The sequence below is a fragment of the Mirounga leonina genome, unplaced genomic scaffold (genome assembly GCF_011800145.1).
Source record: "Mirounga leonina isolate KUSES-001 unplaced genomic scaffold, KU_Mleo_1.0 Mir_175, whole genome shotgun sequence".
NCBI lineage: Eukaryota > Metazoa > Chordata > Mammalia > Carnivora > Phocidae > Mirounga > Mirounga leonina.
This window is the reverse complement of record NW_023270453.1, coordinates 21,674,582-21,687,060: the sequence shown is the minus strand read 5'-3', so window position 1 is coordinate 21,687,060 and position 12,479 is coordinate 21,674,582. Positions and strand designations below refer to the sequence as shown.

General features: G+C 62.3%; 2 protein-coding genes across 4 annotated transcripts in view; both read right to left on the bottom strand.

Moving 5' to 3' along the window:
- Positions 1-4: 4 nt before the first annotated feature.
- On the bottom strand, positions 5-2,889 carry WFIKKN1 (WAP, follistatin/kazal, immunoglobulin, kunitz and netrin domain containing 1). The gene is made up of 2 exons (XM_035021823.1): positions 2,268-2,889; positions 5-1,567 (listed from the first exon to the last, which is right to left on the bottom strand). The coding sequence occupies exons 1-2, from the start codon at positions 2,436-2,438 to the stop codon at positions 92-94; spliced, it is 1,647 nt and encodes a 548-aa protein (XP_034877714.1). The 5' UTR covers positions 2,439-2,889; the 3' UTR covers positions 5-91.
- A 1,506-nt stretch (positions 2,890-4,395) lies between these two features.
- RAB40C (RAB40C, member RAS oncogene family) overlaps positions 4,396-12,479 on the bottom strand; it is a 29,068-nt gene continuing 20,984 nt past the window's right edge. For 2 of the 3 annotated variants that reach the window (XM_035021821.1, XM_035021820.1), the window contains exons 5-7: positions 7,118-7,234; positions 6,647-6,869; positions 4,396-6,146 (exon numbers count right to left, since the gene is read on the bottom strand). In XM_035021821.1, the coding sequence (XP_034877712.1) occupies positions 5,866-6,146; positions 6,647-6,869; positions 7,118-7,234 (621 nt within the window). In that variant the 3' untranslated portion in view covers positions 4,396-5,865. The remainder of the gene's footprint in view (positions 6,147-6,646; positions 6,870-7,117; positions 7,235-12,479) is intronic. The other variant, XM_035021822.1, reaches the window with a different exon arrangement.

The window sequence follows — 12,479 nt, the reverse complement described above, 5'->3', positions numbered from 1 at the left end:
GGCCCCCCAGGAGGTCCAGCACCTGTAGGCCACGAGGTCTGGGGAAGCGCTGGCTTTTATTCAGCAGGACAGGAAGGCAGGGCGGGCGGGGTTAGTCCTGGAAGCGGTTCAGCAGCTCGCAGGCCTTCTTCTCGAGCAGCTCCCAGATCTTCTTGACGCGCTTCTCGCTCGCGGCGCGGACGTAGCTGCCAGCATCCAGCACGGCCACGCCGTCTCGCACCTCCCCCATGATGACCAGCGGGCCATCGCCTGCCGTCACGTTGGGGCAGGGGCAGGTCCAGTCCATACCACTCAGCGTCACCTCCAGGTACTTGGTGCCCAAGAACCTGAGACCCATCTTGTCGTCCTTGAGCACCTCATCCAGGGCCACGCGGGCGATGCCACCGCCCCCCGGCTCGGGCTCCTCCAGCACCTCGGTGAGCCGCCCCACGATGGCGAAGTCGCTGCGGCACAGGCTCAGCGCCAGCTTGCTGCGGAGACGGCAGGCCCGGCAGGGTGGCGTGCGCGGCACGGGGCAGGCGTCCTCACAGCTCGCGCGGCTCTCAAAGTTGTTGCCATTGCCCTCGCAGCCGCCGTACACGAAGGGGTGGCACTGCTGCAGCAGCGGGCTGTAGGCCCAGCGCGGCTCCCAGCCCTGGCAGCGGCCCTGCACAGCCGGCAGCGCACAAGCATCGCCAGGGCCCCGGGCGCAGGCCTGCTGGCACGCCTCGTAGGTCTCGAAGCCGCGGCCACCTCCTTCGCAGCTGCAGGCGGGGAAGGTCATGCAGCCTCCCCGCTGTGGGTCAAAGTGCCAGAGGACCAGGCCGGGGGCCGTGGTGCTGCAGGCCCGCAGGTCAGGCAGGCACTCGGCCGGGCCAGAGGGCATGGGTGCCCCGGCCCCGGCCGGCTCCCGCCGGACCACGGAGAGTGGGAAGTCGGCCCGCAGCAGGCCGGCGGCGTTGCGTGCCGTGCAGGTGTAGAGGCCGGCATCCTCGGGCCGGGCGTTGTAAAGCACCAGCTGCCCGATGCTGGTGACCACCACGTTGCCATACATCTGGTCTGGCCGCATGATCAGGGTCTCCCGCTGGTCGCTCTGCTTCTCCCAGGTCACGGCGGGTGGCGGGCGGCCGCTGACATCACAGTGGAGGCTGGCGGTGCCCCCCACGTATACCGCCTGTGGGGCTGGGCTGCTGTAGAGGGCAGGCGGCGTGGGGGCGTCCCCGGGCGTGGGGCGGGCCGTGGGCTCCGGTGGCCCTGGGCTGCTGGGCGCCCAGCTAAGGACGTGCTTGCAGGGCACAACGTGTAGGCGGAGGCCACGCAGGCAGGCCTCCGCGTCCATGTAGCAGCGGTTGTAGTAGGTGAGGCCGTCGGAGGCACAGGTGAAGCTGGGCTCCTTCTCGCAGCGGTCCCGGCAGCGGCACACGGGCTGCCCATCCCATATGTCGCAGTCGGAGCCCTGCTGAGGGCACGTGAAGCCCTCACACGAGGCCAGCAGTGTGGGCACCACTGGGCCGCCGGGGAAGCGCGCCGCCACGCAGCTCCGTAGCCCGCACACATTGGTACAGCACTTCTCGGCGGCCTCGCAGTCCTGGGGAGTGGGGAGTAGCTCAGTGGGCACCCTAGCTCCGCCTGTCAGCTTGTCCAGAGGGAGCTGAGCCCCAACTGCCCTTCCCGGAACCTGTGTCCCCCGGGGAAAGCCTGACACGTTCCCAGAAATTTCCTTCCCATGCTCTACTACGATCAGACCCTGTCGAGTGTGTCACGTCACCGAAGCTCACTGAATCCTCAGGTCCTCACCCCACAGAGCAGGTTTCATCACACCGACGAGGAAACCAAGGCCCGGGGCAGGGGTGGGGGGTGGGGGGCCATGTACAACGTGCTCAAGGCCACTGCATGTGGTGCAGGGTAGGGCTGCAGGGCAGGTGTCCACGTGTGAACCCCCCTGCCTTTCGACCTTGCTGGTCCTGAGAACAACTGGTCCTAGGGTGGGGGTGGGAAGGTTTGGGGAGCGAGGAGGGAGCTCTTAATCTCAAACACATGAAGGCAAAGACTGGGGGTGTCCTCTGGGACCCTCATACACAGAGCAGCCTAAAACCCCAGCAGCCAAGTGTGGGGAGCCTGAGGAGGCAGCAGACTCCCAGGAATGGGGCCGCAGTGCAGCTGCTGGGGTCCCCCTGTGGGCAAGGCCTGTGTGCAGGGGTAGGGCTGGGCTTCCCCAGACTCACCCAGCCTCCAAGGTGCCCTAAGCCCCCCACATTGTCCAACCCCCAACCAGGGCCTGTGCTTACCTGGTCCCTGACGCACTCACGCTCACAGGTGCTCTGGGCATCCACCCACAGGTTGGGGCTGAGCTGGTTGGGGCACACGCCCGAGTGGCTTTTGGGTCCTGGCGGCAGGCTGGCCCCCAAGGTCAGCCCAACCACGAGGAGCAGCGGCAGGAGTGGCCTCGGGGCCAGCATGGGGACCGCTGGGCCAGGGGGTGGGGGATGTGCCACCAGTCCTTCCTCAGGCCCTGCCTAGCCTGCCCCCTGAAAGCATCTACCTTTCCAGGCCTGCGGTTGCTGCCCCTGCCCTCGGGCCCCCGACTGATCCCCGGAGCTCTTCCCTGGCCCCCAAGGTCCGAGCCCACAGCAGTGCGAGGGGCTGGGTAGGTTCCGGGCCTCTCACAGCTCTGAGTCTGTGCATGTGGCGCCAGCCCCTCCCCTGCCTGGCCCCTCTGTGGTCAGCACAGGGCAGGGGGTGGGGAGGGGAGGAAGGCTGGGGAGGGGCCGAGGCCCAGGAGCACAGAAGACACTGGCCACGAGGGTCAGGAGGGGCGGAAAAGGGCCAGAGAAGGGCTGGCTCTGGCGGGGGAGGGGACGGGACGGGAGGGGAGGGAGGCTGTAATTGGAGCCCCTCCTCCCTCTAGGCACTGGGCTGGGGATGGAAGGGCCCAGGGGTCAAAGCTGCCTCTCAGACCTTCCCAGCCCAGGTCAGAGGAGGGGCCTGGGCTGGCCAACCCCCTCTGGCTCCCCAACCCGCCCCAGCTGGCCCAGGGCCTGGATTTCCCCCACAGCAGGTCCACACCAGCCCCTTACCCAGATTCATCACGTCCATAGGCACAGGGGCTGTGTGTTCGACCCCGCAACAAGTACGCGTTCTGCTCTCTCCGCAGGAAAAAAATCTCACAACGTTCTCCGTGATCCTTCTCAGGGTCACAACATGTCAACAGGTCTTGGGGTCAAACTGAAACCCTTTCTGCTAATGTGGAGGCCTCCGGTGACCCGAAGCTGATGGGGGTTGGGGGAGACCGATGCAAGGCAGGACTTTGCATTTCCGGAGCACCCCCAGCATGGCTCCAGGTCCAGTCTCTTCCACGACCTGGCAAGGCAGGTACCAAAGAAGTGAGGTCCCAGGACGCTCAGCAGGGAGGAAACCATGCTGGCCGGCATAGCCACCAGTCACACAGGCAGCAAACACTGGAAACGGGGCTGCTGGGACCGAGGAACTGAGTGTTTACTTGGGCTGACTTGAATTTCAGTAGCTGTAGCCCCACACAATCCCGAGGCCAAGGTCATCTAAAAAGCACCCTGGAAAGGGCAAGTTTCCCAGAAGCTGCTCAAGCCCCTGGGAGGAGGAGCCTTCCCTGGGCAGGAGGGGGGGTGGGGGGGATGGAAGCCCCTCCTTGGCAGGCCTGGCAGGGAGATCTAATGCAGCAACAGGACAAAGCCGCTGGACTCTACCCTTCCAAACCCTTCCCAGGGGCCTGAGGCCCCAGGAGCATCTGCTCGGAGACCGAATGGAAAACGTCCCATGGCCCTGCGTCTGACCTTCTGACCTGAGAGGCAGGGAAATAAAAGCCTTGTCTGGTCAGAGTGAGACCAAGAGACGCCCCGGATGCAGAGAATGCATACAAGGGGACCGTGGGTGTGGGGGTTCCAGATCCAGGACAGTCCCTCAGAGAGCTGCAGCTAGAGGCCTGGGTCCCCGAGCAGTAGGTGGGGGGTGGGGAGGCTCGTTCAGAGGGGTTCCCCACCCATCAGTGCCACCACACCCCTGGACTGAACCCCATTAGCAGGTGGCTTTCCCACCCCAGGCCCGGGTCTGGGGCCGGGAGGCCGCGCTGAGTCTCTGCAGGTGGGAAGCCCCCAAGTCATTCACTGCATCCCTGGCTCCGTGCCCACCACCCTCAGGCAGTTAGGCCCGCCTACACGGACATGGGAGGGGGCTCGGGGCGTCCGCACTTTCCACACTCGGAGGCAGCAGGGAGTAGCAGCCTCTGGAGTGCGGGGGGCTGCCTGTCTGGCCCGAGAAACGACCCGTGTGTGGCCTGGACTGAGATGGCCGCAGCAGCCAGGCTCAGCCCTCACGGCAAGGGCTGGCACCAGCCACACCTACCACCTGGCCAGTTAAAACCAGAGGCTCTCAGCCTGGCAATCAGAGCTGAATCACGTTTACTGTACAAAGAAAGGAAAACCGTCCAAACTGAGCACAGGAATGGCGTGTCAGACAGCAGCAAAGGGTAGTGTTGATAAAGTGAACGTAGGACTGTCCACGTCCTCAAAACAAAGTCTGTGTGACTGGGTTCAAAGTCCAAAGAAAGCCCCCCCGCAACCCCGCAGGTAAGGCAGGATTGGTGTGGCCTCCCCTGCCTGAGCCTGCTGAGGCCAGGCCTCATCAGGGACCCCAGACGCCCCGCACACGCAGGCCGCGGCCCCGCCCTGCCTCCCAGACACACAGCACGTAGAGTCCCAGAGCCCACGGCAGGGCCGTGAGGAGGAGGTAGAGCTGAGCACCAGTGTGACCGGCGGCCAAGTCGCCAGCAGGCGGCAGGAGGAGGCGAGGCCTCCTGCTCAGGGCTGGCTGGTGGGGTCTCCAGGAGAGGCTCGGGGTCCACCGCTGGGACCAGTCCAGGCAGCATCACTAAGAGATGCGTCAGAACGGTTTTGGTGACGTGCAACCATGAGAGCCGACGCCAGGCAAGAAGCGGGTGTGGGGTCACACCCGAGGCCAGCGAACAGAAGCTGGTGAGGACAGAGTCCAGGTGCCCCGGGACACGAGCGGGCGGATGGGTGTACACCCACTGAGTGTCTTCTGCATCTTCCTCTGAGACACAGGAATGTCTGAGAAACACCAGCAGTCCACTGGGGAACAGAGCCCTTGCCCATCCGAGCTGCACAGGATGTTGTCTAGGAGGGCCGGTGGGAGCCCAGGAAGCTGCAGCCACACCACGCCGACCGCTGGGGGCCGGAGCCGCTGCTCAATCATCTCGGGGCACACACCAACCCCCGTGTTCACAAAGGCTGGTGGAGGCAGCCATGGGCCCAAGTGCACTGCCCAGAGCTTCCACGTGTCCCCCCCCTGCTGCTGCACAGCCCACACCCCGCATGAAGTGTCTGAATTCAAAGGTTGAAGCCCTGACCGGGATTCCTCATCTTTGCCTCAAATCCCCTCCCCCTCTCCAAATGTCCCAAAGCCTGAACCCACTGCTGACGGGGGCTCACCATGCGGCTGCGTGGAGGCTGCCCTGCCCATCCTTTAAAAATGTACAAAAAGGTGAACATCTTCCATATAAATAAGAAAGGGAGCCAGGCCTCCAGGGTCCTCAGAGACAGCACCCCCTTGAGGCTGGAGCCAGGCAGAGCCGCCTCCTGGGCACTTCCCAGCCGCACCGCACTGCGGGGTCCCGAGCTTGCTCCCCCGAGACCCCCCGCAGCTCTCTCCGGTCCCACGGAACTTGTCTGGCGGAAGACCACTGCCTGAGCCGTGTGCCCCCACGCTTCCCGGGAGGCAGTGTGGCCAAAGCCTTCCCTGCACACGGCGCCAGGCCCAGCGCCCGGCCAGAAGCGTTCCCCAAGCACGAGCCCTCCCAGAGCGCACTGGACAGGGTGGTGCCCAGCCTGCCCGCTAGGAGATCTTGCAGTTGCTCCTTGAGCAGTTCTGGGGCGGGCTCTGGGGAGGGCGGATGGACTTGGACCTCTTGAGGCTGTTGCCCTTGTTGCTGCTGCCCCCTGCCCCACTGGCCAGCGAGTAGGAGCGCCCGTGCATCATGACGGCGTTCATGCCATTGGCCATCGAGAAGGACTTGAGATGGCTCTTGATGGTGACAGGCAGCGGGAGCTTGTCGATGAGGTGCACGGGGGTGCAGGAGACAATGGCCCGACAGCAGAGGTCCTGCAGGCTGAACACTGCACATGGGGGTCAGACCGCGGTGGGGGGAAGGGACAGGTCAGACTGCTAGGATTGGAGAGGGCTGCCCTGGACACCCACCACTCCACCCCAGCTGCCAGTGTCCTGGCAGGAGACATAGGCTTCCAGCCACCCTGCCCCTTCTGGCAGCTCAGGTGGGATGGGGCTCAGGCTGAGGGACAGGGAAGCACACAGCCAGGACCTTTATGGGTCAGCTCTAGGAGGACAGGCTTAGAAGCCGCTCCCTTTCCACTCTGGGGCAGAGTCCACAGCACTGCCTCCCAACACTGAGGTGCAGACAGGATGTCCTGCACAGTCCCCTCCTGGAACACCAGGACCCCACACAGAGCCAGCTTAGCCAGCTCAGCCGCCAGGGGGCCGGGGAAGCAGTGGAGGAGAGCTGGCCTCCCCTGCAACCCGGGACGCCGGCCCCTAAGCGGCCTGCCGGAGCCCCAGTCTGTTTCCGTTTTCTCGCCCACAGCCCGGGGCAGCCCCTTACCTCGGTTGGGCCTCCAAATCTTCTCCATGCCATGCCTCATGAGCACGATGCGGGACAGCTCGGTGAAGGACTCGATGACATTGAAGTTGCACAGTGGGCTGACCTCAAAGAAGGTCATGCCATTCTTCTCCGCGTAGGCACGCGCCTGCTCTGTTGGAACTTGCCGCTTGAAGGCCAGGTGCAGCCGGTTCCCAACCAGGATCCGGGGAACCCCAGGTGCATGCTTGGGGGGGGGACACAGGACTCAGCAGAGGCACGAACATGGGACACCCCCCTCTCGGCACTGTCTCCCAGGCCCAAAGTGGGCAGGGCCCTCACTGTCCATTCTCTGACCATCGAGTGCTATGGGGACACAGAGCCGGGGCCACAAGGGGGGGCAGCAAATGGGGCCCCCCGGCTTCCTGCTGGGGATGGGAGTGTGTACACCTGGGAAGGGTGACCCTGAAGGGGTCTCTGCGGGTGCACACCTACCTCATCGATCTCCTTGATCCACCGGTCGATGCCATCAAAGGACCAGCGGTTGGTGATGTCATATACCAGGAGGATCCCCTGCAAGGGAGACGCAGGCGTCGAGAGGCCTGGGGCCGCCTGGATGGAAGGGGTCCTGTGCTGGGCACAGTGCCCGCTGCGGCCAAACACCGCTCCCTCCCAGAACAGGTGGGGCCAGGGCACTCGGCTCCGGCCAGATGCCTTTCCAGTAGATCATGTGGGGGTTACTTAACACACAGCAAGGTGGGAGATGCATGGCTTTGAGACTCTCATGTTTCAGAGGCAGCCCTGGTACTGGCTCTGCATGCCGTCTAGCCAGCTCCGTATCTGTCTCCTCACTGAGGCCAGGCCCATGTGGCCTGGATGCCCTCTGTGTGGGGTGATGGCAACGGGGCATCTCGTGGGCTCAATGCTGCCCCCTCCCCATCTGGGGTACTTGGCTGGGACAATAGGCATTTTTTCAACTTTTTTGCTGTAAACACACTGTACGCATTAACCTGTGATCATTTAAAAATCACTCAAGTAACACAGGCAGTCTACACAGGTCTACAGGGTGCAGCAGGGCCTGTGGACAAGCCTGGCAGGCAGACAGCAGCCAGGTCCCCACACTCCGTCCAACAGTGTGCCTGCTCTGCCCGGGGCACCCGGGGGCTGAGCGGAGGGGGCTCTGCGTTCCAACCCAAACTTGCAGAGCAGGACGCCAGTCACTCCGGCAGGCCCCCACCAGCCGGGCAGAGCATTTGCTATGGGGACTTTCCCGCCATATCCCTCAGAGACCAATTAGTTGGAGCTCAGCTCTGGGCTATGTGCACCTGCGTGACTCGCCTGTCGTCCCTGCCCTAGATATCTCAGGGACCTATCACAAGCCTCAGAGAGGGGACTCCACCAAGCGAGTGCAGCTGCGGGCCCCTGCCTCTCTCTGCCCCTATGTGCCACACTGAAGCAGGCTCGGGACCCACCCTGTCCTGCCCCAGCAAGGCTGCGTTCAGCCTGGGTCTCCGTCACACACCGCACAGAGCAGCTGAGATCAAAAAAAACGGCACCCCCCATCTCACCATGAGCCCTGCCCCTCAAAACTGTCCTTCCAATTCTGGGAGACAAAAGCGTGGCCCCTAGGTCTTGTAAGCACAAAGGTCAAAATCCCACTCTCTGGCCGGAAAGCCTCAAGCTGAGCAGCGCGGAACCATGTGCCGACCGGGAAGGGACACTCGCTGGGGAGGAAGAGCCAGGCCTGGAGGGACAGCCTTCGGGACAGATGGGTCCAGACCCACGTGAAGTCAAGGGCTAAGGCACCCGTTTCCGGGACGCTGGAGAGTAGGACTGGACGGGACCCGTGAGTAGCTGGGTGCGAACCCCGCTGCTTGGGGCACAGGGAACAAAGCCTCCAGTTGGTGTGCAGGGAGGGCCATGGCACTGACGCCCCAACCTGGAAATGCCCCTTCAAGAAATAAGCGAGGATGTTCCCATGAGAACTGTGCCTAAACAGGCAGTCCCAGGACTGCGGAGTAAGTCAAGCTACGGGCACACCACACCGACGACCCACCGAGCAGTGCACATGGGCTCACAGCAGGGCACACAGCAGACCGTGGGAGATACCCACCCTCAACAACTCACAGAGGGCAGTTTCCGTGCACAGCCACGCGCCGGAAGTCCGGGCGGGGACTCACGTTCCAGCTCTGCTAGCCTGTGTGAGGCTGAAGCGCTCATGCAAGGGGGCAGAAGCTCCTCCCTTGGGATCAGGTGTCAGCTGTACCCCTCGGCCGCTGGGGAACCCCTGGCTGTCCCTCCCAACCTCCAACGACCACCACCCGTCTGGGGCTGCCCCAGTCTGACAGGCTGGGGCTTGACAGAGGAGACACCCCACACACACCCGTCACAGGGAGGAAGGACACACAGCGGGTCACACTGTAGGCAGCAGGGACCGAAAATGATCATGCATGTGGCCGGGAAGGACAGGTGGCATCAAGCACAGGTGGGACATCTGAGAAACCAAGGCCAGGTTCTTCATTACCAGAATACCCCAAGGGGTTCCAGCTGTGAGTTCCAAAGGAGGAGGGACGAATAAATTTCACTATATTATACTTCTGTCATCAACGGAAGTCCTACGTGCTCAGGCTTTTTAAATGAGTGGGTACTCCAGGGTACAAACAGAACTCCTCCCCATCCCTCCAGGAATAACCGGTTCCTGTCTTATTCCTGACCCAGACCGGGTCACGGTGCACACTGCCCAGCCCCCACCCAGGACCCCCTGTCCCACAGCAGCCAGCACCTTCCGCCAGGCTCATCAGGTAGTACCGCTGTTGGCACTCAGGTTATTTCACCTAATCTTATCAGCGACACCTGCGAAGAGCACCCCCCCGCCCCCAGCACTGGAAGATAAAATCCAAACAAGTGGAACTACAGGGCCCAGGGGTTGGTGCCCTTATTCTATCAAGGTTATTTGTTGATTTAGGAGAGCACACACCATGTGCAGGGGGCGGGGAGGGGCAGAGGGAGAGAATCTCCAGCAGACTCTGCACTGAGCGAGGAGCCCGACGCAGGGCTCAATCTCACGACCCTGAGATCATGACCTGAGCCAAAACCAAGAGTCCGAGTCCGACGCTTAACTGGCTGAGCCACCCAGGCGCCCCAAGGTTATTACTTCTGAGCTACAGCTTGTCCCTCAGAAGAGGTACAAATTTTAAGTATGAACAGTTGGATGAGTTTGGACAAATGTGAACATACCTGTGCCACCACCACCCCAACCGAGGTACAGAGGTGCATTTCTCATGAATTTAACTTTTGGCATGTGTAATGCATTTTGTATGGTAAAGCTCCCAAGGAACAGAATACTATGAGTGAAAGCCGCTGCCTACACCCCCACAGCAGCACAGAAAATGGGGAGCAGCTGTCTAACGGCTTCCGGCCCATATGCCCACCCACCTGGGCAGTGACAGGTGCATGCTGGTGCCCCCGTCAGCACTCACTTCATGGTAACTGCAAGCCCTGGGCCATTTCCCACAGGAAACCCCTTTTCATAGGAACTGAACCCTCTCTCACCAGACCAGTGCCTAGCCATGCTCCACCCAGTGCTAATCCAGCTGACCCCAAAGCCTCCGTGAAACAGAACCTCCCCCCACCCCGCCCCCAGCTCCCTCCTTGCACTGAGCCCAGGGGACCCCAGGGGACTCCAGAGGACCCCAGCCGACAGCACCAGCCTCCCAGGGACAGGAGCAGCCACCTCAGACCCCAGCAACAGCAAACACGGGCCATGGAAAGAAAGTACTCATGGCAAGAGCCAAAAGACAGCACTGTTGTGGGGCAGGTGAGAGTAGCCAGGGCTTGGCCAGGGGCTTCTGTGACCTGGGCCCTAAGGGACCTGCAAGGTCTCTCTCTGGTCTTAAGTGAGGGTAGGAGAGTGACAGGAAATACAAAACTCAAGTAGAAGCCCCACGACTCTGGGTGCCGTCTGCTGCAAACCCAGGTGGGTGCCACCCTGCAGACCCCCTGTACCTGTTCACTGCCACCGCCTGATGGGATGGGAACACGACAGGCGCCCGCTGCGACCCACCCAGGCCTGAGACCTACCACGGGCTCCTCCGGCCCCAGAACAACAAGAACCCCCAGAACCAGCAAAGCAAACGCAACAGCCAACACACAGCTGGCTAGGCTGGACGCTTGAGAACAGACGTGGGAACGCGACTTGCTTTCCCAAAACGTGTCATCTGGCAAACGTGCAGGCTGCTTCCCGGCTTTCTCTCGTGGTCCTAAGTGTCTGTTCACAAGCACGTGTCTGTGGTCTGTCCCATGCTGACACTCAGAGCAGGCAGGCAGCTGAGGCCAGGGGCCCATAATCATCATACCCAAGGGAGCGAGCCCCAGCTCTTCATTTTCCTCTTGATTACAAAAGTAATGTGTTTATCGTAGCACAACTGAAAATACTCAAACCAAAAGGAGCACAAGAGAGCTCACCAGTAACCGCGGGGTGCGCGACAGTGAACACGGCCGTTTACAACGTCTCATCTTGTGTATGTAAAATCACACACGCAGTCTCTTCCTTAAATAAGAGGGGCTGTGGACTGTGCTTCCGTGTGCCTGAGCTCTCCCACGCTCACCTGAAGGGCTCTGGGTGCTGCAGGCAGTTCCTGCTACTTAACCCACCCCTGGTGGGGACGGGGCTGCTGACAAATGCCCCAAAGCGGCACCCCACTCCCCGAGGTCCTTCTGTGTTTTGTCACGGAGGATCAGCTGCTCCCAGTGGCACCCCAGTTATGGCAGCTCTGCAGGGCGCCGTCGACACCGGCGTGAACACTGGTGACGTCCCCAAGCCAGCGGCTGCAGGAGCGGGGCTCACTCCTCTGTGCCAGCTCCCAGGACAGGAGCTCCTGGCCAACCTCAGCAGAGCGCAGACGAAGGCCCCATTCAGGGTCTTCCTCCCTCCCCGAATGCTGGAGAGGCTCCCACTCAGGAAGGCCCTGGAGGAAGGGCTGGGTTGGGTGTTCCTGTCAACACCTCCTTGGACTCAGTCTGACTCCATCACAGACGAAATTTCCCTCGGGCTTCCCAGGTCCCAAAGAGCAGAAAGAGTAGCACGGGGGGGGGGGGGGGGGGTGCTGGGCATTAATCACTGCTCAGAAAGCAAAACAGATGCCCATGGGGCTCCCCCCAAGCCCCAGCCAGAGTGTGTGTGGGGTGACAGGCAGCCCCCCTGGAGCCCACACCCCACACAGCCAGGGGCCCCTGCCTGTGGTGCACAGCAGATCTGACTTCAGGGGTCTCCTCAGCAATTCCAGAAGCCTGGGGGTCACAGCCTGCCCTGCAGCACAGACAAGACTGGTCCTGCGTCCAGACCACTCACTCTGACTCCGCAGTGAGAGTCTAGAGCAGATCTGGGCACACAGCTACTTTCCCTTCTCCTTCTAGCCTCGAACCACATACAGATCCAGTTGGCACACAAGTATGTTGGGGGGAACCCAGAGGATGCAGACAGAAATGAGCAGGTGCCCACATCCCTGCACACCGCCCTGCCCCACTGAGGACCCACAGCAGCCCCTTCCATGGCGGCTCCAAGGCTCAGGCTCCACTCTCCTCATCAGTGATCCAGGCCAGCCCCCTCCGGAGCCCCCAGCCCTGAGATGGGCTTGCCTCCCCAGGCAGCCCCCTCCATCAGCACATCCAAGTCCAGAGAGGTCACCTCTTCTTCCCGGGGAACTGGATGACTGAGCAGCATCTCCAAGGGTCTCAGCACACCTCCTGTGGCACCTCCACCAGCAGGAGCCATGGGAGCCGATGGGCACAGAGGGTACCCAAGGTTAGACCCCCAGTGGAAGCCTGGTGTTCAGATGTCAAACTTGGCTTCGAAAGA

What these genes read in the sequence shown, in the direction of transcription:
- WFIKKN1 (XM_035021823.1), bottom strand. Translation starts at nt 2,438, where the DNA reads ATGCTGGCCCCGAGGCCACTCCTGCCGCTGCTCCTCGTGGTTGGGCTG. An exon ending in GTGAGTGCGTCAGGGACCAG is followed by an intron (nt 1,568 to 2,267) that starts GTAAGCACAGGC and finishes CCCACTCCCCAG; the next exon opens with GACTGCGAGGCCGCCGAGAA.